General features: G+C 39.1%; 1 protein-coding gene across 5 annotated transcripts in view; it reads right to left on the minus strand.

Annotated features, from left to right (window-relative positions):
* Nucleotides 1-6,624: 6,624 nt before the first annotated feature.
* The window catches only part of SLC26A8 (solute carrier family 26 member 8), an 81,432-nt gene continuing 61,368 nt past the window's right edge, over nt 6,625-26,688 (minus strand). For 2 of the 5 annotated variants that reach the window (XM_037519581.2, XM_037519582.2), the window contains exons 11-20: nt 25,665-25,742; nt 23,634-23,729; nt 22,136-22,242; nt 21,988-22,057; nt 21,469-21,561; nt 21,230-21,358; nt 17,262-17,633; nt 13,388-13,442; nt 13,105-13,289; nt 6,627-8,044 (exon numbers count right to left, since the gene is read on the minus strand). In XM_037519581.2, the coding sequence (XP_037375478.1) occupies nt 7,652-8,044; nt 13,105-13,289; nt 13,388-13,442; nt 17,262-17,633; nt 21,230-21,358; nt 21,469-21,561; nt 21,988-22,057; nt 22,136-22,242; nt 23,634-23,729; nt 25,665-25,742 (1,578 nt within the window). In that variant the 3' untranslated portion in view covers nt 6,627-7,651. Of the gene's footprint in view, nt 8,045-13,104; nt 13,290-13,387; nt 13,443-17,261; nt 17,634-21,229; nt 21,359-21,468; nt 21,562-21,987; nt 22,058-22,135; nt 22,243-23,633; nt 23,730-25,664; nt 25,743-26,688 lie in introns of all 5 variants that reach the window. The other 3 variants (XM_037519583.2, XM_037519584.2, XM_037519585.2) reach the window with 3 other exon arrangements.

Consider the following 26,688-nt stretch of genomic DNA (forward strand, 5'->3'; position numbering starts at 1 on the left):
GGTAGAACTCACTAATAAAATCATCTGATCCTAGGATTTTGATTTTTTGGGGAGACTTTTCATTACTGCTCCAATTTCTTTATTGTAATCTTGCCACTGAAACTTTCTATTTCTTCCTGACTCAGGCTTGGAGGGTTGTATGCATCTAAGAATTTTTCCATTTCTTCCAGATTTTCCAATTTGCTGGTAAAGTAGTATCTTGTGATCCTCTGTATTTTTTAGATATCTGTAGTACCTTCTCCTCTTTCATTTCTGATTCTATTTATTAGAGTTTTCTCCTCTTTATCTTAGTGAGTCTAGTTAGAGATTTGTTTATTGTGTTTGTTTTTTCTTTTTTTTTTTTTAAAGATTTATTTATTGATGCATACTAGAGCTGGGGTACAGGCCAGAGGTGTGTGCACGTGTGTGTGAGAGGATTCACCAGAGACAGAGTGAGGAACAGAACAGACAGATTGACTGAAGTTCACTGCTGAGGGGAGCAGCAGGCAAGGCGAGAGAGGCCTGCTGTGCCATGTGGGTTGCTCCCTGGCTGGCCGGGGATCGAACTTGTACTGCAGAGGCTGCAGATTGCTTCATAGTGTGGTGCTTAACCCCTTGTGTCACCAAGGTGGCCCTATTGTGTTTATTTTTTCAAAGAACCAGCTTTTGGTTTCATCGATCTGTTGAATTGTCTCTGTCTTCCATTTCATTTATTTCTGCTCTAGTTTTTATTATTTTCTTCCTTCTATTGGTTTTGGTCTCATTTCTTTTTCTAGTTCCTTAAAATATTTATTTGAGCTCTTTCTTGTGTCTTGAAGACCTGTATTGTTATGTATTTCCCTCTTAATACTGTTTTTGCTGCATCCCATAGGTTCTTGTAGGTCATGTCTTCATTTTCATTTGTCTCTGGATATTTTTAAATTTCTTGTTTGATGACCCAATAGTCATACAGTAGTGTGTTATTCGTATATCAGAGGTTTTACCTGCTTTCTTTTTGTGGTAGATTTCTAGTTTAATGACATTGTGACCAAAGAAGATACTTGCTATTTCAATCTTTATGAAAATTTATTGATACATGTTTTGTGACCCAACATGTGCTCTAATCTGGAAAATGCTCCATGTGCACTTGAGAAGAATGTGTACTCAGTTTTTGGTTTTTTTGAGTGTGCTATAAATGTCTAACAGGCCCATCTGTTCATCAGGCCCATTGTTTCTTTATTTCCTGTCTGATTGATCTGTCCATTGACCTAAGTAGATCATTGAAGTCTCCTACAACTATTGTGTTGTAGCCAATGACTGATTTTAGGTTTGTCAATACTTGTTTTATGATTTTGGTGTTCCTTCACTTGGTGCATATATATTCATGAGTGGTATATCTTCTTGATGCTTTGATCCTTTAATCATTATGTATTATCCATCCCATGTAAAGGAACCATGCCTCAGTACCTTTTTTTAACTGGAAATTTATCTGCTATCAATATGATTTTACCTGCCTCCCTGTTTTTTTTACGTCCTATTTGCTCATAGGATTGTTTCCCAGGCATTTACTTTAAACCTATGTATTGGAGACAACAGAAAGTTGAGTTTTGTTTTCTAACCCAACCACACATTCTCTCCCTTTTGATTGGTGAGTTCATTCCACGTACATTTAGAGTGATTATTGATATATGTGTATTTGCTACTGCCATTTTGTCTTGAGTTTTTTGGTTTTATCTATTTCCTCATTTAATTTTTTGTGAATTTTCTTTGGTTTGGTTTAGATATGAGTGCTTCTTTCTGCATTTCTTGTAAGGGAGTCCAAGTGTTTGCAAACTCCTTCAAGTTTTATCTGTGAAGGTTTTTGTTTCTCCCTTGCATCTTAAGAAGAGTCTTGCAGGATATGGTATTCTTAGCTGGCAGGTTTTATCTTTGAGTATTTTGAATACATCATTCCATTCTTTCTTTGCCTGTAAGGTTTCTGCTGAGAAGTCTGAAGTAAGCCTAATGAGAATACCTTTATACATTACCTGCTTTTTCCTACAGCTACCTTCAATATTCTTTATCTTTAGTGCTTGCTAGTTTCAATATTATGTGTCTTAATGTAAGTTTTGCTATATTTAGGTAACCAGGTGTTCTTTTAGTTTCATTGACTGGTGTATTTAATTCTTTCCCCAGGTGTGGGTAGTTTTCCTCTATTATTTCCTTGAATAGACTCTCTATTCCGTCATTCTCTCTTCCCTTGCTGGGATACATATTATTCTTTCCCCCCTTGTTTATTTATTTATTAATTTTTAACTGAGGGAATATTGGTGTTGGGCGCCCACCACCAACTCACCCACATTTCACCACCATAGATGATTGTGCTTTCTTCCCTCTTTGATCTTTGCCCTTACCCACTCCTTCCCCCCTTGGTGTTTCACTTCTGTAGTCAGTTCTCAAGGCTTAGTTTTTCAGCTTGTCTTTATCTGAATCTTAGTTCAGTTACTTTATATTTCACTTTATATTAGTGACACCATCTGGTATCTATTTTTCTTCTTCTCACTTATTTCACATAGCATTATATTTTTAAGCTCCATCCATGTTGCTTCAAATGGCATGAGTTTATCTTTTTTGATTGTAGAGTAGTATTTCGTTGTGTATATGTACCACATCTTCTTGATCCACTTATCTGTTTTGGGCCACTAAAATTGTTTCCACAGTTTAGTTATAATAAATAACATTTGAATAAACATGGTAGTGCAAGCTTTCTTTAAAATTAGTGTTTTTGATTTTTTTTTTGGGGGGGATAGATACGTAGGACTGAAATTACTGGGTCAAATGTCAGATATGTGTTTAATGTTTTGAGACACCTCTGTACTGCTTTCCATAAGGGCTGGGCCAGTTTGCATTCCCACTGGCAGTGTAGCAGGGTTGCCTTTATTCTACTTGTTTCTGTTTTATTTTCAATATGGGCCATTTTCACATGTGTGAGATAGTATCTCATTGTGGTCTTAACTTACATTTCTCTAATAATAAGTGATTGTGAACATTTTTTAATGTGCTTGCTGGCTGTTTGGAGATGTGTTCTTTGGAGACATGTCTGTTTAAATCTTTTGCCCATATTTTGATTGGGTTAGTTTTATTTTTGTAGTTTTATGAGTTGGTTTTTTTTTTGGTATATCTTTGATATCAGTCTTTTGTCAGATGTATGGTGTGCAAATATTTTCTTCCATTCAGTAGGGTGACATTTCATTTTAGTTATGGTTTCTTTCACTATACATCAGCTTTTTAGTTTGCTATAGTCCCAGCTGTTTATGTTCTCTTTTATTATCCTGGCTGTTGGGGACAAATTCCTAAAGGCATCGCTAGAGTTTGTGTCATGAAAAGTTCTGCCTATTTTTTTTCTATGTGTCTTATGATTTCAGGTTACATCCAAGTCTTTGACCAATTTTTAGTTGACTTTGTTGTATAGTGTGAGATCATGGTCATTCTTTTGCATGCAGCTGTCCAGTCCCACCACCACTTATTGAAGAGGCTCTCCTTGTTTCAGTGTTTTTGACTTCTTTGTCATAGATTAGCTGTCCGTATATATATGGATACCCATTAACATTATGTTGGCTTTCTTAATGGTGTTAGATATTTCTCAAATTGCCTTTTCGTTTTTTAAAATATATAGTTTCTCTCTCTACTTCCATTGGACACTTATTGTATTACTATCTTTGAGAGCACTGATTTGATCCTCCATTTGATCTATTCAACGTTCACAGCTTTCTCTAGAGTTCTTGGTTGATTGAGCTCTTGACTTCCTGAATTTCTCATTTTCTTAAAGTTTCAATTTCTACTTTCTGTTCATTTTGTTTGAGTTGATTAATTTTTCTCAATTTGTTGTATCTCTGATTAGTTTTTCTTATTCCTCTTGTATTTTTTTTGACTTGCTTTCCTAGGTTCTTTTGTACTAATTTGACTTACTTTTCTGAGTTTCTTCTATGTCTTTGATTTTATTATAGCTGCTCTGAACTCTTTATTTGAATAGGGAGATTGCGCTTCCATCTTTCTGTGTTATTATTCTAGAGAGTCGTTCTCCCCTTGTGATGTCATACTCTCTTGAGGTCCCATATTTCCAGGTGTTTTTTTTGTCTGCTCATTTTGCTACTTGAGGTCTTCCTATTTTATTTTTTTAAAATATCATTAGAATTTTATTTATGCATTGGCTGGTTTCTGTATATACTAAAATCTGTTTTGTAGTGGTTGAGTATGCAGGATGGGTAGGAAATTGGAGGGATCCAGATGTTAGTGTGGATGAATTAGGTTGGGACTGGCTTGTGTTTGTGGCACCCCAATAACTTTCCTCTCTGGGGTTTGATATGAGAGACTCAGCAGTCCCTGTGCTCTCGGTATGCCTCACAAAGTATCAGTCCCAGGATGTGGGAAGGGGGAGTATAGAACAGAACACCTACTCTTAATATTATCTCCACCATGGACCAGCCTGTATAGAACACTCCTGATCCTCCATAAAGTTTTCCTCTCTTTCAAGTGAGTGTGCCTCCACATAATAAGAGGAGTGTTTCTCCTCTCCAGAACCCCTGGTTGAGCTGACAATCCTTCCACAAGTATCCCCCATTCCAGACCACGACTCCCAGTTTCCTCTTCACTTTCTTCCTCTTTGATGTGGTGTGAATCTCCTCAGTGTCAAGCCTGAAGACTGTCTTCATCTCTACTGACCAAGAGATAATCAATCCCACTCTTATCCAGGAGACTGTCAAACAAGTCCCTCTGATTCACTGCTCCAAGAGTAGCAGCCCGTGGGGACCAGGCCTTCCTCTTGGGCCTGTCATATTTTCTTCCCTCGGCAGAGGCCTTACCTTTTAATTCCATCACCTTGTGGGGTAGGATTTCAACATCTGAATTTTGGGAGTGACCAAACATACAGCTCCTGGCACCCCAACATTCATGTCTATCTCACATGTCATCAATTCAGATGATATAAGACTATCAAAATATAATCTAAATCAGATTGTGAGACTCAAGCATGGTTCATTGCATTTTGTGATACTGAACATATTAGAAACAGCTACCTTGGGTCATCTATGTTGACCAATTTCTCTTCCAAACCTTTTTCTGCAGTTCTATTGATTCAACTTAGTTCATCACATATAAAAATCATGCCTTAACCCCCAAGGATTAAAAAAAATCAGTAATGAAAAAATTGTGTTAAGACATACTTTCAGGTCCAGTCTATACTAGTTTTTCAGTGTTTAGAATTTTTCTTCCATTTCTCATTAGGGTGATAAAACCTGCAATTATAACCATGCTATGAAAAGTAAGCTAACTTGCAGAATTTTGTAGTTTTCACATCTTAGAATTTTAGGTGATCTGAATTTTGGAAAATGACCCAGTCTTTGAATTATTACTTACTAATTTTTTCTTTTTCTTTTTCTTAAAAGATATATTTGTTTTTATTCATACAGGAGCTGGGGTACAGGCTAGAGGTGTAGGGGTTGAGAGGATTCACCAGAGACAGAGTGGGGAGCAGAACAGGCAGATTGACTGAAATACACTGCTGAGGGGAGCAGTGGGCAAGTCAGGAGAGGTCTGCTGCACCATGTGGGTTGCTCCCTGGCCGGCCTGGGGATTGACCTTGTGCTGCAGACAGGTGTGGACAGCTTCATAGTTTGCGTCTTAACCCTTTGCGCCACCAGGGAGGCTCTGTTACTTACTTATTTTTTCTTTAATGTTGTGCTACTTACAGTTGAGACTATTTTTCTTTATGGAAGTTTATAGCATATTTCTTTGAAGATAGACAATAAATCAAACATCTTTCTGAGATCATATATCAAAGGCAATATTTAGTTATGTTGTAGTTGAAGCAGGGAAGGACCCAAGTCTAATCTTTAGCACTTGCTGCTTTAAGTGTCAAACACTATTCTGTGTTTAAAGACATTCTTATGATGGAAATGTGGACTAGAATAGAGTTAGAGCAAGAGGAGGTAGCTCACAAAAATGGAACTTTCCATGCACTTCCTAGTTTCCTGTTTTAAATGTGAAATATTTCCTTGGCTTTGACACATGTCTGTTCCTGTCCCTACCAACCTGAAAATTCATTCCTGGTTTTACCCAGTTTCTGGTTGAACCCTTGTAACATGGTACTTGCCCTTAGACTTCATGTGGCTGTGTCCCTGAGTTCCCAGAGTCTACACTCACCCATGGTCACCACTTTTGTTCCTACATTTGGTTCTGCCCTCCCTGTAGTCATTGGAACTTTCTTTAGGCCTAATGCCTACTCATCCTTCAGATGCCAGATATTATGTCATAGCTGAAGAATTTTGTTGATGCCCAAGATAAGTTCAGGTCATCCTGATATATGCCCTCAGAGTTTCCTGAATTTATCTTCAAGCTACTTGTCAAATTTTCAAATTATTTTTTTCTGTTCTTATATCTTTGGCACCTGTGACAGTGCCTGGCACATGGCAGGAGTTCAATAAATGTGTTGAGTGAATAAATGGTGACTTGGTGACTTTGTGACTGGGCCCCCACCTCTTTTAGGGTATAATTATTATATATGACCACTTGAGTTAATTGTAAAACTCTTACCTGAGTCTCAGCTTATGCATGTGTAAAGTAGGAATAATATTGCTTTAACTACCCCACAGTTTGAGGTACCATGTATGTGGTAGATACTTAGTAAATTTGTAGAATGAGTGAATGCCCATTCTATCTCTGTGATGAAAAACCTATATTTTAACAAGACTTTCTTCTAACAGGCAAGAGATATTGAGTACCCAAGCAAGAGGAGTACTGTTTATTGAGTGGGAAATATACCTTTGCCTGGGTATATACATTTCCCTTTTGTTGCAGTTTAATACAAGATTTTTAAAAATGGGGGTAAGTGAAATTTTTTGAATGGATTTGGACCAAGCTAGTTATGATTGACTTCCAACTCCTAAGGGATATGTGTCTGTCACAGATTTTAGCTAGGTTTGGTCCATCAAGAATACAAATTCTAGGCTGTCTGTATTTTAGAAACCTGTAAGAAAAAGTCATGGTGAATGTGAATCTGAAGACCAAGGCTAGATCCTGACCTTGGCGTGATGGTAAAAGTACTTTCAGCTTAACAATTCCTTGTTCTACAGGTCTCACAGGCTGGCCAATTTTCCCCAGTTTGCACCATCATTGAATGAAGATAACTTGCATGTAAAATACAAATGTTCTCCGTCTTTTTTCTTCTTCTTCCTCATCTTTTTCCCACCATGTCCATCCATTTTGGAATTTCTTCCACCTGACATTTCCTTGGACATATGGAATACATAGAAGGGAGAAGGTGCAGGAAGGGTCCAAATATAAGAGAGCTATATATTTTATTTGAGCCTAGAGCTATATATTTTATTTGAGCCTCATCTCTTTGTAAGACGGGGAACAGAGATGAGAGGAGTAAGTTAGAGGTGGCCTGGTAAAACCCCCAGAGGTGTAGGATTTGTGAAGAAGGAAATACCTCATTAGAAAATCTGCTAAATGAGGTGAGCCTGCAAAGGAAATTCAGAGACAATTCTTGGTATTTAGTATTTTCATGTGGGAGTGAGATTGCAGGGCTGAGCAAGGAAAAAGTTGGCAGGTGGAGCCTAAAGCAAGTACTGCTAGTTTGTCATTAGTCTAAGTCTCCTGACCAAGTGACCCCAGTGGGGTGGGGAGGATTTGCCAAGGGAATCTAACCTCTCATTCATATTACATCCAAGAAATCTTCAGAGTCATTGCGCATGGGTGGATATGAATTCACCTTTTGACGCCTCTTGTCCACTGACCATGTCCTAGGATAAGTTGGGGATCTGGAAGGCATTGATTGAAACTGAGATCTGTGTTGTTTCTGAGGATAAGTATAAGACCTGGGCCTGATCTCAGATTCAGGCTCATGCTCAGGCTTGGATTCAGATTCAGGGTCCATCTCATTAAACTGGTCTATTTCAGAATCTTGTTCTGACTCCAACCTGGTATCCAGCTCCATGTCTAGGTCTGACTTCTGCTGTGTTACTGAGTCCATGAGTGTGAAGTCTGGATTTATATTTGAGGACATTTCTAGAGGACTGTTGTCCATGTGATGTCTTAAGTCTTCTACCTGAAATACATACAATTAAATTGGTTAAAAATTCCAATTAAATTTAACTTTTTGAACAGTCAAGTAATATCAGAATATAGTAGGACTTAAGGTACCAGAAATCATAGATTCCTAGAATACGAGAAAACATTTCTGGCCTAAAGTTGCTTTTCATCTTTGTACCCTTTGGTTCCTCAGTTACCTGCTATTCTTCATGCTCAATCAATGCAAAACTTCTAATTTCTCTGGATTTTCTATGTAGACTGTATTTCATGGACAACCATTTAAACTGCAATAGTCTTGGCAGCATTCTGAAACATCTCGTCCTCTTGATCTAATCTTTCCACCCCCAGTGCAACCCTTGGCAGGGCATGTAAGGACCTTAATGACCTGAACTCTTTCAATCTTTATCTTTTTCTGTTGATCCCACCTTTTACTCTAGCCATACAGTTCACCAAAGATGCTTGATTATTGACCTCTGCTTATACTGCTCCCTGTGCCTACTTGGCTTTCTACTGTTCCAACCATATCTCACTCATACCTCTATCATGCTACCAGCAATGCATTGCTTTATTTATTTGTAAATACATATCCCTTATTAGATTCTCAGCTGCTTAAGGTAAGGCAGTGCCTAGTATCATGATATCCTCAGAACCACGCAGTAAGCCTGAGATACAGCAGATGTCCAGCAGATTTCATCAATCAGCCTTGCTGCAGTATTTTATAAAATTAACAACTGGCACCTTTACTGAATATTTTCTTCTCTTTGGTCTTCCCTGGTGGTGCAAGGGGTTAGAATTCAGCCTATGAAGTTATCCGCAGCCACTGCAACACAAGTTCGACCCCTGGCCAGGGAGCTACCCACATGGCACAGCAGACCTCTCCTGACTCGCCTGCTGCTCCCCTCAGCAGTGTATTTCAGTCAATCTACCTGTTCTATTTCCCGCTCTGTCTCTGGTGAATCCTCTCACCCACCACACCTCTGGCCTGTATCCCAGTTCTGTATGCATAAATAAATAAATCTTTTTAAAAAAAGTATTTTCTTCTCTTTCACCATTAATGAACTTTCTTGCTTTTCCTCCTCCTTCCTGGTTGCTTCTTTCTGGTCTCTGCTGTCTCTTCTACTTCTTCTTCTGGACTTCTGAATGCTGGTATACCACAGGGATTGATGCCAGGACACTTCTTTTCTCCATCTATACTCTCCTCATAGGCAATTTAGTCCCATAATTTTCACTACCATTTATGTGTCAATGACTCTTTGGTTATGATCCATCCTCTAATCTGCTGGTTCATATATCCACTTCCATTCTTGACTTCTTCACTTGGATCTTTACTAGGCATCTTTAATTTAATACATCTAAAATAGAACTTGCTTCTCTTCTAGTTTTCCCTATCTTAAATACCAGGGCAAAAAAATTGAGATGTTTTTGATACCAATTCCTAATGTAAGTCCTGGTAAGAAAATTAGTAAACTGGAAAACATAGTAACTATAATGCCTACTTTAAGTCAACTGTTACTAAAACAGCCTTAATAAAGATACATAAGAAAAATTTCTTATTAAATTCAGGAGTAAGATAAGGCTTGTCACTATAACTTAAATTGTTTAGTTAATGCCATAAAATATAGTATATGGAAATAAGAATTCTAACAATTGAAAATTTGGTTTTTGTTATTTGTAGAAAATATTTGTTTTTCTACAAAACTCAAGAGAATTAACAGTGAAACTTCCTATAATTAGTAAGAGAATTTACAAACGTTATTGAATAATTTTATAAAAATCAATGACTTTCTTAGATGCTAGCAATTGTCAGAAATATATAATAAAGGGCCTCCCTGGTGGCGCAAGGGGTTAAAATGCAACCTCTAAAGCTGTCTGTAGCCACTGCAGCATGAGTTCGATCCATGGCCAGGGAGCAACCCACATGGTACAGCAGACCTCTCTTGACTCACCTGCTACTCCCCTCAGCAGTGTGTTTCAGTGAGTCTGCCTGTTCTGATCCCCACTCTGTCTCTGCTGAATCCTCTCACCCCCCACACCTCTGGCCTGTACCCCAGATCTTGTATACATAAATAAATAAATATTAAAAAAATAAAAATAAATTTATAATAACAAAGGAAATTCATTTTAAGACAAAAATGTAAAGCATAAAGTGTAAAATACCTAAGATTTGTCTATATGAAAAGTCACAGAACCTTACTATGAATGCAACAGTTAAAAAAAGACTGAATATACTGGATGGTGTCACTAATATGTGGAATATAAAGTAACTAAAGAGTCAGATAAAGGTAAACTAAGAGTCAGATAAAGACAAGCTGAAAAACCAAGCCTTGAGAGCTGACTACAGAAATGAAGCCCCCAAAGAGGTTAGGGGGTGGGGGAGGGGTAAAAACAAAGAGGGAAAGAAGCACAATTGTCTATGGTGGTAGAATATGGGTGAGTGGGTGGTGGGAATACTATGATGGTAATACCTCATTGGAGTAATCCCATTATTACCTCAATTAAAAGAAAAAAAAAAAAGACTGAATAAGTGTAGAAATAGCCCATGTCCCTGGAGAGGAAGAATGAATACTATAAATATCAATTCTCAAATTATTTATATTTTAAATGCAATTCCAATGAAAATTCCAAAAGGGTTTGTTTTTGTAAGGAGTCCTGACAAGAGATTCAAAGAGCTGGATAAATTGGTGAGGATGTCTTAGCAAATTTTGAAATAGAGCACTGATGACACAGGACCTCTGCACCAAATGTTAAAATGTATTATACAAGAGTAGTAATTAAAACAGTGTGATAATGAAGCTAAACAGAACAGTGAAATGAATAAGTAAGCTAGAAATAGATTTTAGTTTTCATAATAATATAATATTTTATGAAAATAACATCTCAAATCAGTGGGGAAAGAAGGTTTACTTAATAGAGGGGATAGCTCAAAATGGTCAACTATTTTAATTAAAAAAATAAAGATTACTCATCAACATCATACACTGAAATACATTTTAACTAGATTGAAGAGCATACTATGTAAAAATTAAAATATATAAACCTAGAAGAAAATATAGTTTTATTTACTCCCTAAATGAGATGAACCTTCTAAACAAAAAGCACATGAAAAATAACAAAAGGAAAGATTAATATAGGAGTGACTATATAATATGAAAAAACAAATGTGTCAAATATATCATAATAAACAAAATATATATACTTCCACTATAAGCAGACTACATAATTTACACCAATCCATCCATTGAGGACTAGATGAACTGTGCAAATATTTAAAAAACTTATTCTTGAAGGTTCCATAAAGCTAAGAAGATCATGAAGAACTACTAGTTCAAGATTTAGAAAAAGTAGTAATCTAGAGAGATGAATCTGGTATTTGGGGTGGCTTTTATAGAAAATATTTGCTGGTCTTGAGAAGCACATACAAGCAGAGTAGTGCTTTTGACAGTTCTAAGGTTTTAGGGCTGCCACAATTAAATTCCAGGGTTTGCCAAGAAAAAGACTATGGTAAATGCCCCCACTGACTGCAACTGGGCTTTGGATTATCTGGATGGCTTAGAAATCCTCAAGCCCTGAAATCAGATCAAAGTGACCCTGGAATGTTAGTACCTCCAGATATCTGGCAAGACAATCAAGTTCTTTCTGGAAGAAAAAGTTCATCTCAGGCCTCAAATTACTTGTATAAACATTTCCAAATACAATGTCTGGCACATACCCAAAGAATACTAGGCATACTAAACTTTGCTAGTGAAGGATGGGTGTTGAGTATGTGAGGCAGTAGCTTTCAATATGTGCTTGTGCTGGTACCCTCAGCTTAACCCGGTAACTTGTTAGCAATGCAGATTCTCAGATCCCACCTCAGACCTGCTGAATCAGTAATCAAGAGGGGCACAGCAGTTAGTGTTTTAACAGCATATTTTAGTGACTGTGATGTATACTCAAATTTGAGAGTACTGGACATTGCCAAGCATAAGCAGGAGGTCATATGGTTAGAAAAGTTAAGAGAATTCTTGCTCCAGGTGCGGAGGGATTGGATGAACTCTGAAAATTCTTCCAACTGAAAGGTTTTGTGATGCTGTGATTTTGTAAATGGAATAGATTATAGAGCAAAATAGAAAAAATATGTTCAAATCTTGCAATCAGGGAAAAAGTTGTTATGAATAAGCCAAAGCATATAACCTGTGAGTCTTCTCACCAAGGCAAGGGAAATACTTTGTAACACATTACTTCAAAAAAGAAAAAGGCCATGTTTTACAAACTTGGATATTTTTTACTTCTCCAAGTTTGTTTTTTTTTTAAACACTTATTACTCTGTAATACTTGCCTTATCACAAAAAATTAAACATATTGAGTCAAAGAATATTAAGTCAAAGAGTCAGGGGTTTAATTTAAAAAGTTTAGAAAATTGCTTACCACATAGGGCGACTTCGATGATTAAAAAAAAATGTAAAAATAAATTCTAGTCAGTAGACAATGTTTTGGTGCCCATCTGCTTTAATTTTCCCTTAGTTAGGAAGCTTTTAACCTTCGCAGATACTGATTTGAAAACATTGAAATAATGCCCAGGTCTTTACTTGGTATTCAAATGGCTAAAAATTCTGACTTATTCATCATTCTCCTTTGCATTTGGTCAGGTTGAATAAATCTCATATTACTCACAATGTAAATAATGCTAATTCATCATTGTTTTTATTCATCCTTTGGGTGGATTTTATAGGTATATCTAGAGGAGATATTTGAAGTATTTAGTACTCTATATTCAAATATGCAATATTTATATTGAAATATTTCATAATTGGCATTGCAACTGTAACCAAGCTTGCTGGAAAAAAGATCCTTGAGGCGTAGGCTGGTTTGGGTAACCCTCTCTTTAGTTAGGAATGGGTCCTGAATGTCACCCAGATGCGATGACAATGAGGAAACTTGGGATTCAGGTCCACTGCTATTTACTAAGAGGTAAGGGAGTATTTCAATACCTCAAAGTCTAGCATAACCATATTCAAAAACTCATCTCTATCTAGTCAGACGTGTCCCCACTTTACCTCCCGCCTTCCCCTCCCCCAATAGTTCATATCATCCAACCTGGTCTTTTTCTGAGTAGGTTTCCTGTATCACTGTCTCAGATTCATCCAAGCTTAACTCAGAATAGTCTGCAAACTTCCTTGACAAGGCAAACAGCACAGCATCGTGGACGGAGAGGAACATCTGGGCCTTGGTGATGCCAGCATCAAAGAAATCATTCCTCTCAAATGACCTGACCAAAGAAGCTACAAACCAAACCCAGAACACACACAGGGTTAGACACCTGAGGAGGAGAGCGTCCAGGGTGCAAACACAGCCCTCTCATAGGGTGAAGGATACTCACAGTGACACCCTGCAATGAGCACCAAAATGTTGGCGTTTTGGAAAGCATTGCACATCTGTGGGGGAGAGTAAATCAGTGTTAAAGATCTGCACATTCACCAGCAAAGGACTTCTGATTAGCTGAGTTTTAACACCCCTTTGGTCACTTGCTTGTTCTGGGGTATATATACCTTTGCATTCCAGTTCGACTTTACAAACATTTGATGGGTGACCTTCTATATGCCAGGAAATGTCTTAAGTGCTAGAAATATAAAGAGAATCAGATGGTCTCTGTGGGTGGGAAGTGAGAGGGAGGATTGCCTCTGCTCTCAAAGGGGGACGCAGTTTCCATAAAGAGATAATGTTCATGTACAGATGGCACTAAGATACACGCATTGGTGTGATGGGAACACACTGGAGAGTCTAAGGAATAATTGTGTCTTGGTATTATTGTTTAGTATTTGCATGTGACCCCCTTATATCTGGAATTCACTGAGCAGAGGAGGCAAAATGTGGCCTAGAGATAGCCAAGTGCTTAAGTAGGGAATGGAAGTCAGGAACCCTGATGTTCATATTCAGAGTTTTTCTGCAAATTTGCATTAGACTGCCGTAAAATATCAGCTATTTGGTATCTGGGTGTTAAACATCAGACACTGACTTTATGTTTATTTCAGTGAATATATATGCAATATAATTACACAGGGAAAGAAATCTTGAAGTTCATCTCAAAGCAAATCGATGCTAACTTTAATATTCTAGGATTGAGTGGATGCTAATCCTGGGCACTAAGTTAAAATGTCAGAAGAAACAAATAAAAGAGACAAGTCTGTACTTATTCCACTACCAAAAGGAAACAAGAAAGTGATTGATCATATGCTAAGTCATAAAGTCATATGGTAAGGAGCCACGATGGACAGACTCTACATGACAAGCAATGGGAGTGTGAAGTCCCATAAATCAAGAAGCTTAAACTGAGTGCTTGTTTCTAATAAGAACAATTGCTGAGATTTTTTTAAAGTAGGTTTAAATTTTCAATTTTAAAGTCAATGAAACAGACCAATTTCCCCCCAATAAGGCTGAATAGAACAATCACAAAAGGAATGAAAAGACCTGTATTTTTTTGATAATTTACATTTGTTTTATTTTATATATTTTTTACATCATTTTTCATTTTTGCACAATGTATGCATTTTCATCTTGGTTGTAGTCCCCATACAATTTCCACCCCCCTTATTTTGACCCTAATCCCTCCTCCCCTCCCCCTCAGCTGGATCAAGAAGATGTGGTACATATACACAATGGAATATTACTCAGCAATCAAAAAAGATAAACTCATGTCATTCGCAGCAACATGGATGGAGCTGAAAGGGATCATGTTCAGTGAAATAAGCCAGAAAGAAAAAGAAAAATATTGGATGGTCTCACTCATAGCAAGATCTGTATTTTTAAGGTGTAAAAGTGCTGTATGAACTCTGAAAGCTGTAAACTGAAAGTGTCTGGTACTGCTTCCACGTTGGAATAGGAGGGAAAGTGATCAAAATAGGTCAAGTATGGATGGGTTGTGCTAAGGATGGGAAGACAAGGTGCTGCCACAGAAAAAGGAAGGCAAGAGAGCAGACCGAGAAGGAGGGCGGCACAATGGTCCTATAGAACAGGGAGAAGAGTAACATAAAATCAGATACTTTAAGTTCCAATGATAGACTGGCCACATTCTAGCTATGAGCCTAGAACCCTTATTTTTTTTAAAGATTTATTTTATGCATACAAGAACTGGGGTAAAGGCCAGAGGTGTGGGGGTGGGGGGGTGAGAGGACTCACCAGAGACAGAGTGGGGAGCAGAACAGGCAGACTGACTGAAATACACTGCTGAGGGAAGCAGCAGGCGAGACAGGAGAGGTCTGCTGTGCCTTGTGGGAATCTCCCTGGCTGGCCGGGAATTGAACCGGCACTGCAGAGGCTGCGGACAGCTTCATAGTGCTGTGCTCAACCCGCTGCACCATGGGGGAGGCCCAAGTCTAGAACTCTTAGAGCAATATATGGAGGTCTCTCAGAGCTGTTGTGAAAATTAAATGAGATAGTGAATATAAATGTGCCCAACTCAGTCTGGCATATCGTAGGCATTCAACTATATAGGATTGGCCAGAGGATTCTTCTATGCAAAAATAAATAAATAAAATCTTAAAGAGGGAGAGAGAGAGAGAAAGAGAGAGAGAGAGAAAGTGAACACAGTCCAGGGAATGACTGAAGATAAAAATGCCCAAGAGAGGGCCTCCCCTGCTGGCACAGCGGTTGAGCACTGGGCTGTGAAGCTGCCTGCAGCCTCTGCAGTGCCGGTTCGATTCCCGGCCACTAGCGAGGGTCCCACATGGCGCGACAGACCTCTCCTGCCGCCTGCTGCTCCCCTCAGCAGTGTATTTCATCAGTCTGCCTGTTCTGTTTCCCACTCCAGCTCTGGTGAATTCTCTCATCCTCCCACGCTTCTGACTGAACCCAGTGCTTATATAAATAAATAAATAAATCTAAAAAAAAAAAAAAATCACTAAAAAAAAAAATTCCCAAAAGACATGATCAAGTATATTTAAGTCTGAAAATGGGGTGAGAGGAAAAGAGCTCATTGATCTCACATTAATCACATTGATCTCTTCTAAGGCTCTTATTTTAGTCAAGGAAGCCAAGACCCTTGTAATTTAGTAAGTTGCCTTTGGTTCAAGGCAGCGAGAGCAGTAAAGCCAGGACAGAGCCCAGATCCTGGACCACCATTCTCAATTCTTTGTGCTAAAAGAAATTCAGAATGAAGGGGAGTTGGACTCACTTAAGAGGAACTCCTATTCCTTCAGAATCCTTTAGGATCTGAAGAGGGAAGAGGGAAAGTTAGCTGAATGACATATCTCAAGAAAAAGGAGGATGCAGTCAGAATTTGGAAGTGAGTGTTCCAGATGTTTCAACAGGAGTAAGCAGGAGATAGAGAGCTATGAACTGAACTAAATTGGCTGAACAAAGATATAATACTTATGAAACATTAAACAATCAAACCAATATGGTTATTTGTGTATCTGAAGTATTTCTTTTGTATAAGAAGGAAAAAAATGAAAACTGTCAAAGAAACCTGAAAGTAGGAAGGAAATCAGGATTCAAGGATGCAATTTTTGAAGGGAAACCCTTCCTTGCTCTTTTTACCCAAAGATGCAAGAAATGAAAAGGGAATGGGGAAGTTTCCCCAGGTACTAGAAGAGGCAGCCTCAGGCATGGGGTGCTAATTCATCACAACCTCTTCAAACCTAAGTGCCTTTTACAATGTGTAGCTCAACTAGCTAAACGGGAGAATTTTTGGTGATTTTTTTTTTTTTTTTGTAGCATTCGATCCTATCCTTGAAAATATTTGTAGTCAGGGCCTCCGTGGTGGCACCACACTATGAAGTAATCCGCAGCCTCTGCTTGAGTTATGCTTGAGTAAGGGGCGATCCCTTGAGTTCGATCCCTGGCCGAGGCAGGGAGCAACCCACATGTCGAGGCAGACCTCTCCTGTCTCACCCACTGTTCCCCTCAGCAGTGTATTTCAGTCAGTCTGCCTGTTCTGTCCTTCGTCTGTCTCTGGTGAATCCTCTCCCCCCCGCCCCGCATCTCTGGCCTGAACCCCAGTTCTTGTATGCATAAATAAATAAATCTTAAAAAAAAGATTTGCTATGTTTAGGGAACCAACTCCAGTTCATAAATTAAAGTTGGTTCATTTTGTTTTTATTTTGCTTGACCTTAAACTGTCTTTCGTTTCCAATTTCTAGTCATCTAGGAATCACATAGAAGCTGATTCATAACTAACAGGATTCAATCGGTATGGGGTTGGGCTGGTGGGGGTGAGAGGGGATCAGAGCTATTGTTAAAGCCTTCCCAGTACTCACCTGTCTTAATATGACTGAAGCCCGTGAATCCACATAATGCACCATGGTAAAATCCAAGATGATGGTGTGGGTGGCAGATTGAACAGTTATGCTTGAGTAAGGGGCGAGTGCTGTGTCCCTGATCAAACTTTCATTTGGAGCAGAAAGTGGAATCGAGCTCTTTCCAGAGACATTATTAGGAAACCAAAGGTCCTCCACATCCTCATAGTTTTGCTCTGGAATTCTCCGGGACATGGAAGATACCGTGAATGGTATTTGTCTTTCAGACGAAGATTCGCTCATGTTTATGCTTTCCAAACGTGAGCAGCGGATCAGGTTAATGGAGGATGTATCATGGCCCAGTTTACTTTCAAATCGTTCTGTATAGACAATCTGGAACAACAGTGTTAGGGGAGGACTGTGATAAAACTCAAGCAAGGTCTGGAAATACTTGCAACTGTGCTGTTTCTATCTATTCATTCACTTTCTCTCCCTCTTAGGGATGTCCCCCCACTCTAGGTACTGTACACTGTTGACTTGGACCTCTGTCTCTTCAAGCTCTTGTCTAAGAACTACATTCATCTTTCCTTATCCTCGCCACTCAATATCCCCCCTTCCAGCTTCCCGGTGTGCATCAATGACATCATTATCCTAGTGAGCCACGCTGAAGATCACCTTTGATGGATTCCTTTCCCTCATTCCTGGGTTCTGTGTAGTCTCCAGTGCCTACCGATACTTTGAAATACTGCATCCATCAGTTTCTTTTCTCAATACCTCCATCTTTTATTGGTGCAATAGTCTTTGGTCAGACTTTCTTAAGAAAATTATTTGAACAGGGCTTTAACTCCTGTCATGTTCCTAATGGGCCTGGGGTGCCTGCCACAATTTAAGGACAGTATTAAGCATTCTGAATGCAATGGCATGCAAGAGGTGAATGCCAACTTGTCCTGCGACCCGGGAGTCTACCTGGGGCGAGGGCATGCATCCATTCAAGGGATAAACAACATATCTGAACAAGAATTGTTAGGCAAATGTAAAAAGGATAAGGATTCATCCAAATTTCTCTTTACTGCCCAGTTCAAGTCCATTGCTACACTGAACTGTCCCTGACTTTTTGAGGTCATGTCAAGCTTGCTTTACCTGAAGTGTAAGAGTTGTTACAATCTAAGCACACAATTTAGGACACAAAGATATGGTACCGGTTACTATCCTATTTGTCAATTATAAGATGCATGACTTTTTTTTGCACCATCAAGAAAAAAATTCTGTAAGTTAAAGTATAATAATGCCTTCAATTGCACAATGCATCCAAATATCATAGATGTGGAAAAATGTATGTTTTTAGGACTGATAAAATACAACCATAGCTTTATGTGTCACATTATTAGAGCGCTCGCTCCTTGGTTTGATTTAAAACTTCATGAATCTGAGATACCATCTCACACCAGTGAGAATGGCACATATTAAAAAAAATAGCAACAACAAATGTTGGCGAGGGTGTGGAGAAAAAGGAACTCTCCTGCACTGTTGGTGGGAGTGCAAACTGGTCCAACCACTATGGAGAGCTGTGTGGAGATTTCTGGACCTACTAAACATAGAGCTTCCATATGATCCAGCAATTCCACTCCTAGGTATTTACCCAAAGGACACAGAAACATCAATTCCAAAGAACACCTGCACCCCTATGTTTATAGCAGCACTGTTTACAATAGCTAAGCTTTGGAAACAACCCAAATGCCCAAAAATAGATGACTGGATCAAGAAGATGTGGTACATATATACCATGGAATATTACTCAGCATTCAAAAAAGATAAACACATGCAATTTGCAGCAACATGGATGGCGCTGGAAGGGATCATGCTCAGTGAAATAAGCCAAAAAGAAAAAGAAAAATACCGGATGGTCTCACTCATAGCAGGAATCTAGAAAACTTAAATAAGGGACCAGGAAAATGAATATAAGAAAGTGAAAATCAAAATCAACAAAAAACTATGAACCAGAGACACTTTTTGGGGGGTGGGGGGCGGGAAGGGAAGGATTGGGGTCAGAATGGGGCTTTTGCAATTGTATGGGGGAATATAAAAATAAAATTTATTATTTAAAAAAAATCTTTAAAAAAAATTAAAAAAGAAGACATAAAAAAAAAAAAAAAAACAAAACTTCATGAATCGCTTAAAAATATTCCTGTGATTTCAAGGGGTTACCGGTGGGTGGAAATGTAATGAAACAAGAGTGAATATGGAATGATAAGCCTTAAGGCAGTGGTGGGCATATATACTCATTATACTTGTCTCTATATGTGTATGTTTTTTTCCAGGGAAAAAAGCATTCTCTTAAAAGAACAACCTGGATGAATGTTATGCTAAGTAAAGTAAGCCAGTCACAAAAAAGACAAATACTGTTATGATTTTGCTTCTGTGAGATATATGGAATAGTCAAATTCATAGAACAGAAAGTAGAATAGTAGTTGCCAGGGGCTGGGAAGAGGGGGAGATGCGGAGTTGTTAATGGGTACAGAGTTCTAGTTTTGTTAGATGAAAAAGTTCTGGAGATAGGTGGTGGTGATGATTGCACAACATTGTGAACGTACTTAACACTACTGAAACGTTTACTCAAAAATGGTGAAGCTAAAAAAATAATATTTGTAGCAGGAAATAATGTGTATATTGGCAATTTTTTTTAATTACAATAAAAAAAAGGAAAATGAAGAAGGTAATAACCTAAAGCTAGAGGCCCTTTAAAGTTCTTTTCCCTTTCTTGTAGCTCTGGACATACAGAAGGTGCTGAATAAATACTAGATGATCCTATTTGACTTCAATGTGCGGCTGTCCTGTAATCATCCTCCACAGTATACAGTGCATGTGGATACAAAGCAAAAATGAGGTATGTTGTTAATTCTGTCCTCTTGGCAGGAAAGCTAACATTTTGAGGAGCTCTGCAGAACCTACTCTCTACTAGGGCATATAGGAACCAGAGTGTTTGTTGCTGCCTGTGTGAGGAAGAGGAGGAGAGGCATCTGACTGTGTGAGTAAATCTCTGTTTTGCTCTCTCTCTGCAGTCTCTCCAGGTTGTAGGTGTAGATTGGATGAAAGGTCCAAAACCAGAAATGAGCAACCTTGTTCTAAGGAAAGGGACTATTTAGACCAAGTTCAAGTTAGTTATCAGCTAAAATAACCTTGGGATGCTACAAAATCCTTATTTATGTTTACCCTTTTTCTGCCCCTCGCTCCCTCATCATTTCCTTGATCACAGGCAGACATCAGGAGACCCTGGCAGACCCTTATGAATCCCAGCCCCCTTGACTCTGCATTAGATGGACTTAGAATACAACCCTATAATGCTAAGAGAAATAAGTCAGAAGGAGAAAGAAAAATACTGGATGGTGTCACTCATATGTGGAATATAAAGTAACTAATGCTTAAAACTAACCCTTGAGAGCTGACTATAGAACTGAAGCACCAAGGGAAGGAAGGGTAAGCACAAAGAGAGAAGGAAGCACAATGGTCTGTGGTGGCTGCACTATGGTGGTAATACCTAATGTCACCCCGTGTGACATTAGGTCCTCATGTCACTTCAGTTAAAGATAAGTAAATTAGTACAAAAAAATAGAATCCAATCCCAAAGTCACTTGATTTCAGAAATCTAAAGCCTAGCAGCTAAAGGTTAGGAAAATAGGTACCACGAGGAATTACTGACAACCTCAAAAGGCAGAACATATGCTTTGCAGTCAGAAATCACAGTCATCATAGGGACTCAAAGGAATTTCCTCCCACCTACTTTCAGGTCAAGATGTCAGCCTCAAAGGGGAACCTATGTTTTCATTTCTGAGTAGAAATCTTTCATTTCTGAGTATCTCCAGTCCATCTAAATGTCAACATTCCTGAGGTGGGGGGATTGATGTTCTTTCTGTTTACTTTTTAAAAAAGCTACTAGTGCACTTCTTCATAAAATGTGGGGAGAAGTACAGAAAAGAAGAGGGATCACTAACCCTGGGCAGTGGCTCCAGTTCATCACAGTTGCAGTAACACCTCCAAATGTGGTCCCTCTGGAAGTGATGGCCTGGATTGAACAGTCTGAAAATTTCTTCTTCTTTAAGAGGCACCCTTTTCATTTCAATCTGGAAAAGTATCAGAGGAGTCTCCTTCAAATGGGGAGTGGTACAGGAGAGGCATGCTTGAGGAGAGGGAAGGAGGCAGGTGGAAGCAAGGCAGGTGAGGAAAGCGTCACCTCTTTCAGCAGCTTGTGCTTTAGGTAGTGAACATTTACAAAGGTAATGGCGTTGCAGCACTGGAAGATCTTTACCCCAGAAATGCTCGTAATCTGCAACACAAATGCAAAGTTGAGGGAAAACTTCTCAACTCTTTTATGCAGTGAGAAAAAAAAATCTTTTGAATTTGAGGAGTCTATATTCTTCTTTGTAACAAGCAAGAACCAGCAAACTCCTTCCTCCTATTTTACCCCCTGCCTTTCCTGCATTCTTATTTTTCCCTCCGTCTTCAGTTGTCTCTTTTTTGTGTGTGTTCTTCATACACAACACAATTAAATATTACACTTGACTGGCTGCAATCTATGAGGGTTTACCTAACTAAGTTACTCACTTCTACCATCATACATCACTTTCCACATCTTTGTAAATGTCCATCTGTAGTGCAGCAAGCAACAGAGGGACTTTTGTAGAAAAACTAAGTAGCAGGCTTGGTCCACCCCATCCCTGGGCAAAAGAATGGGACTTATTTAGGTTCTTACCTCCCGATAGTCCGAGATGTTTCTATAAATGTTGGTGTTAGGGATCTGACCCAGGAGGAAAATCTTAGTTCTGAAAGGAAATGCACTTGTCTTTAGGTCACAGTTACCTTACTTTGACATGGCTAATCTATTACCTGAGACAAATTACTTGTGTGACTGAACGGTAACAATGAAGAAGGCAAACATTATTGAAATGAGTAGTCCAAGATCGAGTCCCAGGAGAAGTGAAGCTAAGAATGTCACCGCCCAAATAACCTATGGAAAAGGGGGAAAAGGAAAACCATAAACACAAGCAGAATTGAAGACCTATCCCTCCATTCACCTTCACCGCCTCCCTCCAGACACCTGGGGTTTAGGGAACAAATTCCACACCCTGTGGAGTGATTTCATCACCAATGATTGGGCCCAAAGCCGTCTAGCAATTCTTTGATGCGTACCTGGTCATCTCTCTTCAATTCTCTCTTGACTATCCTCACTATGTGCAAAATAGTGCTATTTAATTTATATCTTCTTTATAGGCTTTGTTGAGGGAAGAAATACTACTTGCAAAGCAACCCAGAACACTCACCAACTGGTAATGGCTGTTTTAAGATCTACACTGATTATTGGGGATTTTTAACATCCTTTTCAAACCCCCACCCCAGTGGGTGACTTAACTTTCATTCTCATAGAGAAGATAGGTCAAAACTCCCTTAAATATTTACTTCCGGGCCTGGTGGTACAAGGGGTTAAGATGCAACCTATGAAGCAATCTGTAGCCACTGCAGCATGACTTCGATCCCCGGGCAGGGAGATACCCACTTGGTACAGCAGACCTCTCCTGACTCGCCCGCTGCTCCCCTCAGCAGTGTATTTCAGTCAGTCTGCCTGTTCTGTTCCCCCGTGAATCCTTTCATCTGGTGAATCCTTTCATCCCCCGCACCTCTGGCCTGTACCCCCGTTCTTGAATGCATAAATAAATAAATCTTTAAAAAATATTTACTTCTACCTACCACTTGTTAGACACTACACTCACTCAACTTTCCCTCATTTTCTTCAGTCCTCTTGGAAGAGCTCACTCTCCCTTCAGGACCAGAAGGTCAACCTGTGCACTAGCTTCCATCCCTTTTAGCTCCTCAGAGACCAGCTCCCAAATTCTTCTCTTTCATATTTTTCTGCCTCCACTGGGTCCTTGTCCTCTCATCACCTTATATCTCCTATCTTTTATTTCTAGCTCTTTCCTATTTATGTTCTCTAGCCTTGTGCTCCAGGCAAAAAGAGGATGCTCCGTCAGTTATTCTGCCTGGCAAGGCACCCCTTCTTTTTTTAGGACTTGTCTCTCCTATGCTGGGAAGTATTCATATTAACTGGATTAAAAGTTTTTCAAATATGCAATGTGTAACAAACTTTTTTTTCTTTTACCAGATTTGTATGTAACCACAACCACTTCATTCCCCTTCTTTGATTTGCATAGTTGGAATGAGGTCACAATATTTTTATGCCCTAACAACCATGACTCCATTTTTTAAGCAGAAATAGTGTCCTAGGCATCAAAGAGTTGCCAGTCCTGCCTGTTCTTTTGTGGCTGATCTCTCATTTGTTATCGTTCCCTCTCTCGATCCCTCCCCTCTGTCCTGCCCTACTTCAGCCGGTGCCTCTGTACTCACACAGTCATATTGACTCTGCTTCCACAGACTGGGTAGATAATAAATGGTTTCAAAGTAGGGTAGGAGGTTGCTCAGAATAATACCAGCCAGCACAGCCTGTGAAGAGAAGGGAAACCTTGCTTTGCTTTCCCTCTGGGGGTAAAATGCCCAAATTTTCACAAAGAACCACAAAAACCTAGTCAACCTCAATGGATATTTTGTATTGATAGCCCGTAACAACATCATGTCTATGCTTCCACTGACTGTCTAATCAAATACATACACTTGCCTTCATAGGAATTTTGCCAGATTTCTAGCTTAAGGCCAGGAATGTGAGGAGGGAACATATCTTTTCACAAAACATTTTGCAGAAAAAAATCTTTACTTTTCAGAATATTAAGGTAAAACATAATAGCTATGTAAAGAACAGTTAAACTTATGCCTGATTTCCATGATCCAGCAGATAACCATTGTTAACATTGGGACAGGACATGTTTTATATTTTCTTCCACAAAATTGGAACAATATTGAGTATGTTATTTTGTATCCTCTTTTTCAAAATTTGTGTTGACTCTCCCCTGCTAAGAAGCTGAGATGCTTGTGTGGATGCCCAGCCAAGTACTCCTTGCAGCAAGTCATCTACAGCCTCTCAAGGAAGGAAGGACTCATTCATAGTTTGAGACTCACAGTCCACTGTTATACTAAGTCAACTATTCCACTGATCAGGCTGTGTTTGTATCTTACCCAGAAATGTCCTAAACTAGATGCTGTAAAAATAATGTGATCTATCATGTTTAGCCAAAAGCGAGGGCTGTTCTGTTCTCACCATATTTATAACAAGGAAATGCTACCAACTTTTGCCACTTCCCTTCAGTGAATTCAGACCAATTTTTCTTTGTTTGGCATTGACAAAATTCTAATTATTTTAGCTATAAAGAGAAAATATGAGTGTTCAAATTAAGTTAGAAAGTTACCCTCCAAAAATAGACTCCACGAGTTATAGCTCCAACACACTGTAGAAACTAAATTGCCCACGTGATTTCTGCTGGAATCAGAGGATTGTTTGTGTGATAAACACATGCTTAATCCCACCCTCAACACACAGATTCCATGATTGGGTTCCAAGGCCCCTGAGTCACAAGAGCAGAGGGCAGCATCAGCCTTGAGGTGGTTCTGCTTGACTGATACCTGATATTCACCAGGTGGAATGGATGTGTTCAGAGGAGAGGATGTGGATAACTTTTGCCACTTCTCCAGCTTTAGCATATGGCTCTGTTGCTACCCCAGAAGTGACGCCTCTTCCCATCTCCCACTGCACTCTCTCAGAATGGCTAACAGGAACATGGAGGAAATTTAAGAGGAAATTATGGTCTCTGAGCAATGATCTATATCCCAACTTAGAACAAATTGATTATAGCCAAGAAATCATGCCTCTGACATCTCTAAGTGCAAGGTGATGGGTCTCATCCAAATGGAAGAAGTGGCACCCAAGTACATAGGGCATCCTAGCTGAGCACAGTTAGTTAAAACTCAACTTCCAGACCATGCCTTTCAGTATTGTGAGCTAACCAAGAGGCAGTGTGGCTGCAAGAGAGGGATTGAGTTCACGTGGATGCAAAACAAGGCCTTCTGGAAACAGTGTAGGAAACAGATGGCATGAATGTGCAATGAGCTTCCAAGCCTGGGTTGGTAATGGGCGTTCTGGCATCTGAAGTCTATTTTGGTCGTTTTAAACTGAATTCTTACTTATAAACCTTGCTGTATAGCTTTAGCAACAAAAGAAAGATTATTGAGAAAGAGAATAATAACAATAATAACCAGTGTTTCTTGAACACTTACTAGAAGCTCAACAGTATTCTCAATATTCTATACACATTATCTCCCCATCCTGTGAGGCAGATACTGTTATCTTAAAGGAAAGGGGCTAGAGGTCAGCTGAGGCAACCCCCGATTGATAAGCTGAGTTTGCAGTTCTCCTTGGAAAATGCCCCACCATGATGCAATGTGGAAAGCCAGTCTTTCTCTCTCAGTAAATTGATCAGTTCTACTTACGTTTGGCATTTCGTAGAAGAAGTGTTTCACCTTCACCATCAGGAGCAGCATCACACCTGCGCCTACCAGAGATGCAAACTGAGGAGACAGAGCCGGTTGGAGAGAGACCATCAGGAATGCACTGGTCCCTGTCTCCAGCTGAGGCTGGGGCCTTTTGCTTGGTGAGAAGCATGCCATTTTTTGTTTTTTTCTTAAAAGGAGTTTAGTGTAACCATTCAGCATAAGTGCATTTTTGTTGGGCTAATATTTTCAGCTCTTGTCAAGGTGCACACATAATGAATACTCAATAAATACTTGTTGAGTGAATACACGAATGCTTTCTGAAAAGTTCCAAATCATCTTAGGTATTTGAATCTTTATTGCTATGGCTTTGCACTATGAATCTGCTCTCCCAAAAATCTGACTTGCATTCCCTCCATATCCCTTCTTGCACAGTTCAGAATGGAATCTACTAAGATCCCTCACTGTTGGCCCTAAAATCTCAACCATCTCACTCCCATACCAGTAAATATCTCACCCCTCATGCTCCTGTTAGAGCTTGGATAGCTTTGCATTGAACATTATCACTGAACTTTCATCTTAAAAATACAATGATAATCACTTCTGATTTTCCTACTTCAGTTTTGCTCTGCTTTGTTACCATCACAAAAAGTTACAAAGATGAGTCATGGCTTGTAGCAGCTCTGGATTGTATCCCAATTGCATTGACTACCCAGTGTGACCTGGTAAGGAGTGAATCTGATTTGGCAAATACTGGGAGAAACTATGTAAAGTTCCCTTTACAGTCTCAAAGCTCTTTGGACATAGTCTTGAACTCATTCTTTCTTCTACTGATAATTTTCATTTAAGTTCCTAATAGGTAGATAAAATAATAGAAAGCAGTGTAATCTTCCACTGTGATGGGGAAAGGGATAGAGAATAAAGCTATAATAACTATATATCAAAACAATGACATATACAAACAAGAACTATAAGAGTCCCTCAAATCAAACCAGTAAATGACCCTTAGCAATGATTGTCTAAT

This window comes from Talpa occidentalis, unplaced genomic scaffold, assembly GCF_014898055.3.
Source record: "Talpa occidentalis isolate TD23 unplaced genomic scaffold, MPIMG_talOcc4v2.1 talOcc4.2, whole genome shotgun sequence".
NCBI classification, from domain to species: Eukaryota; Metazoa; Chordata; class Mammalia; order Eulipotyphla; family Talpidae; genus Talpa; species Talpa occidentalis.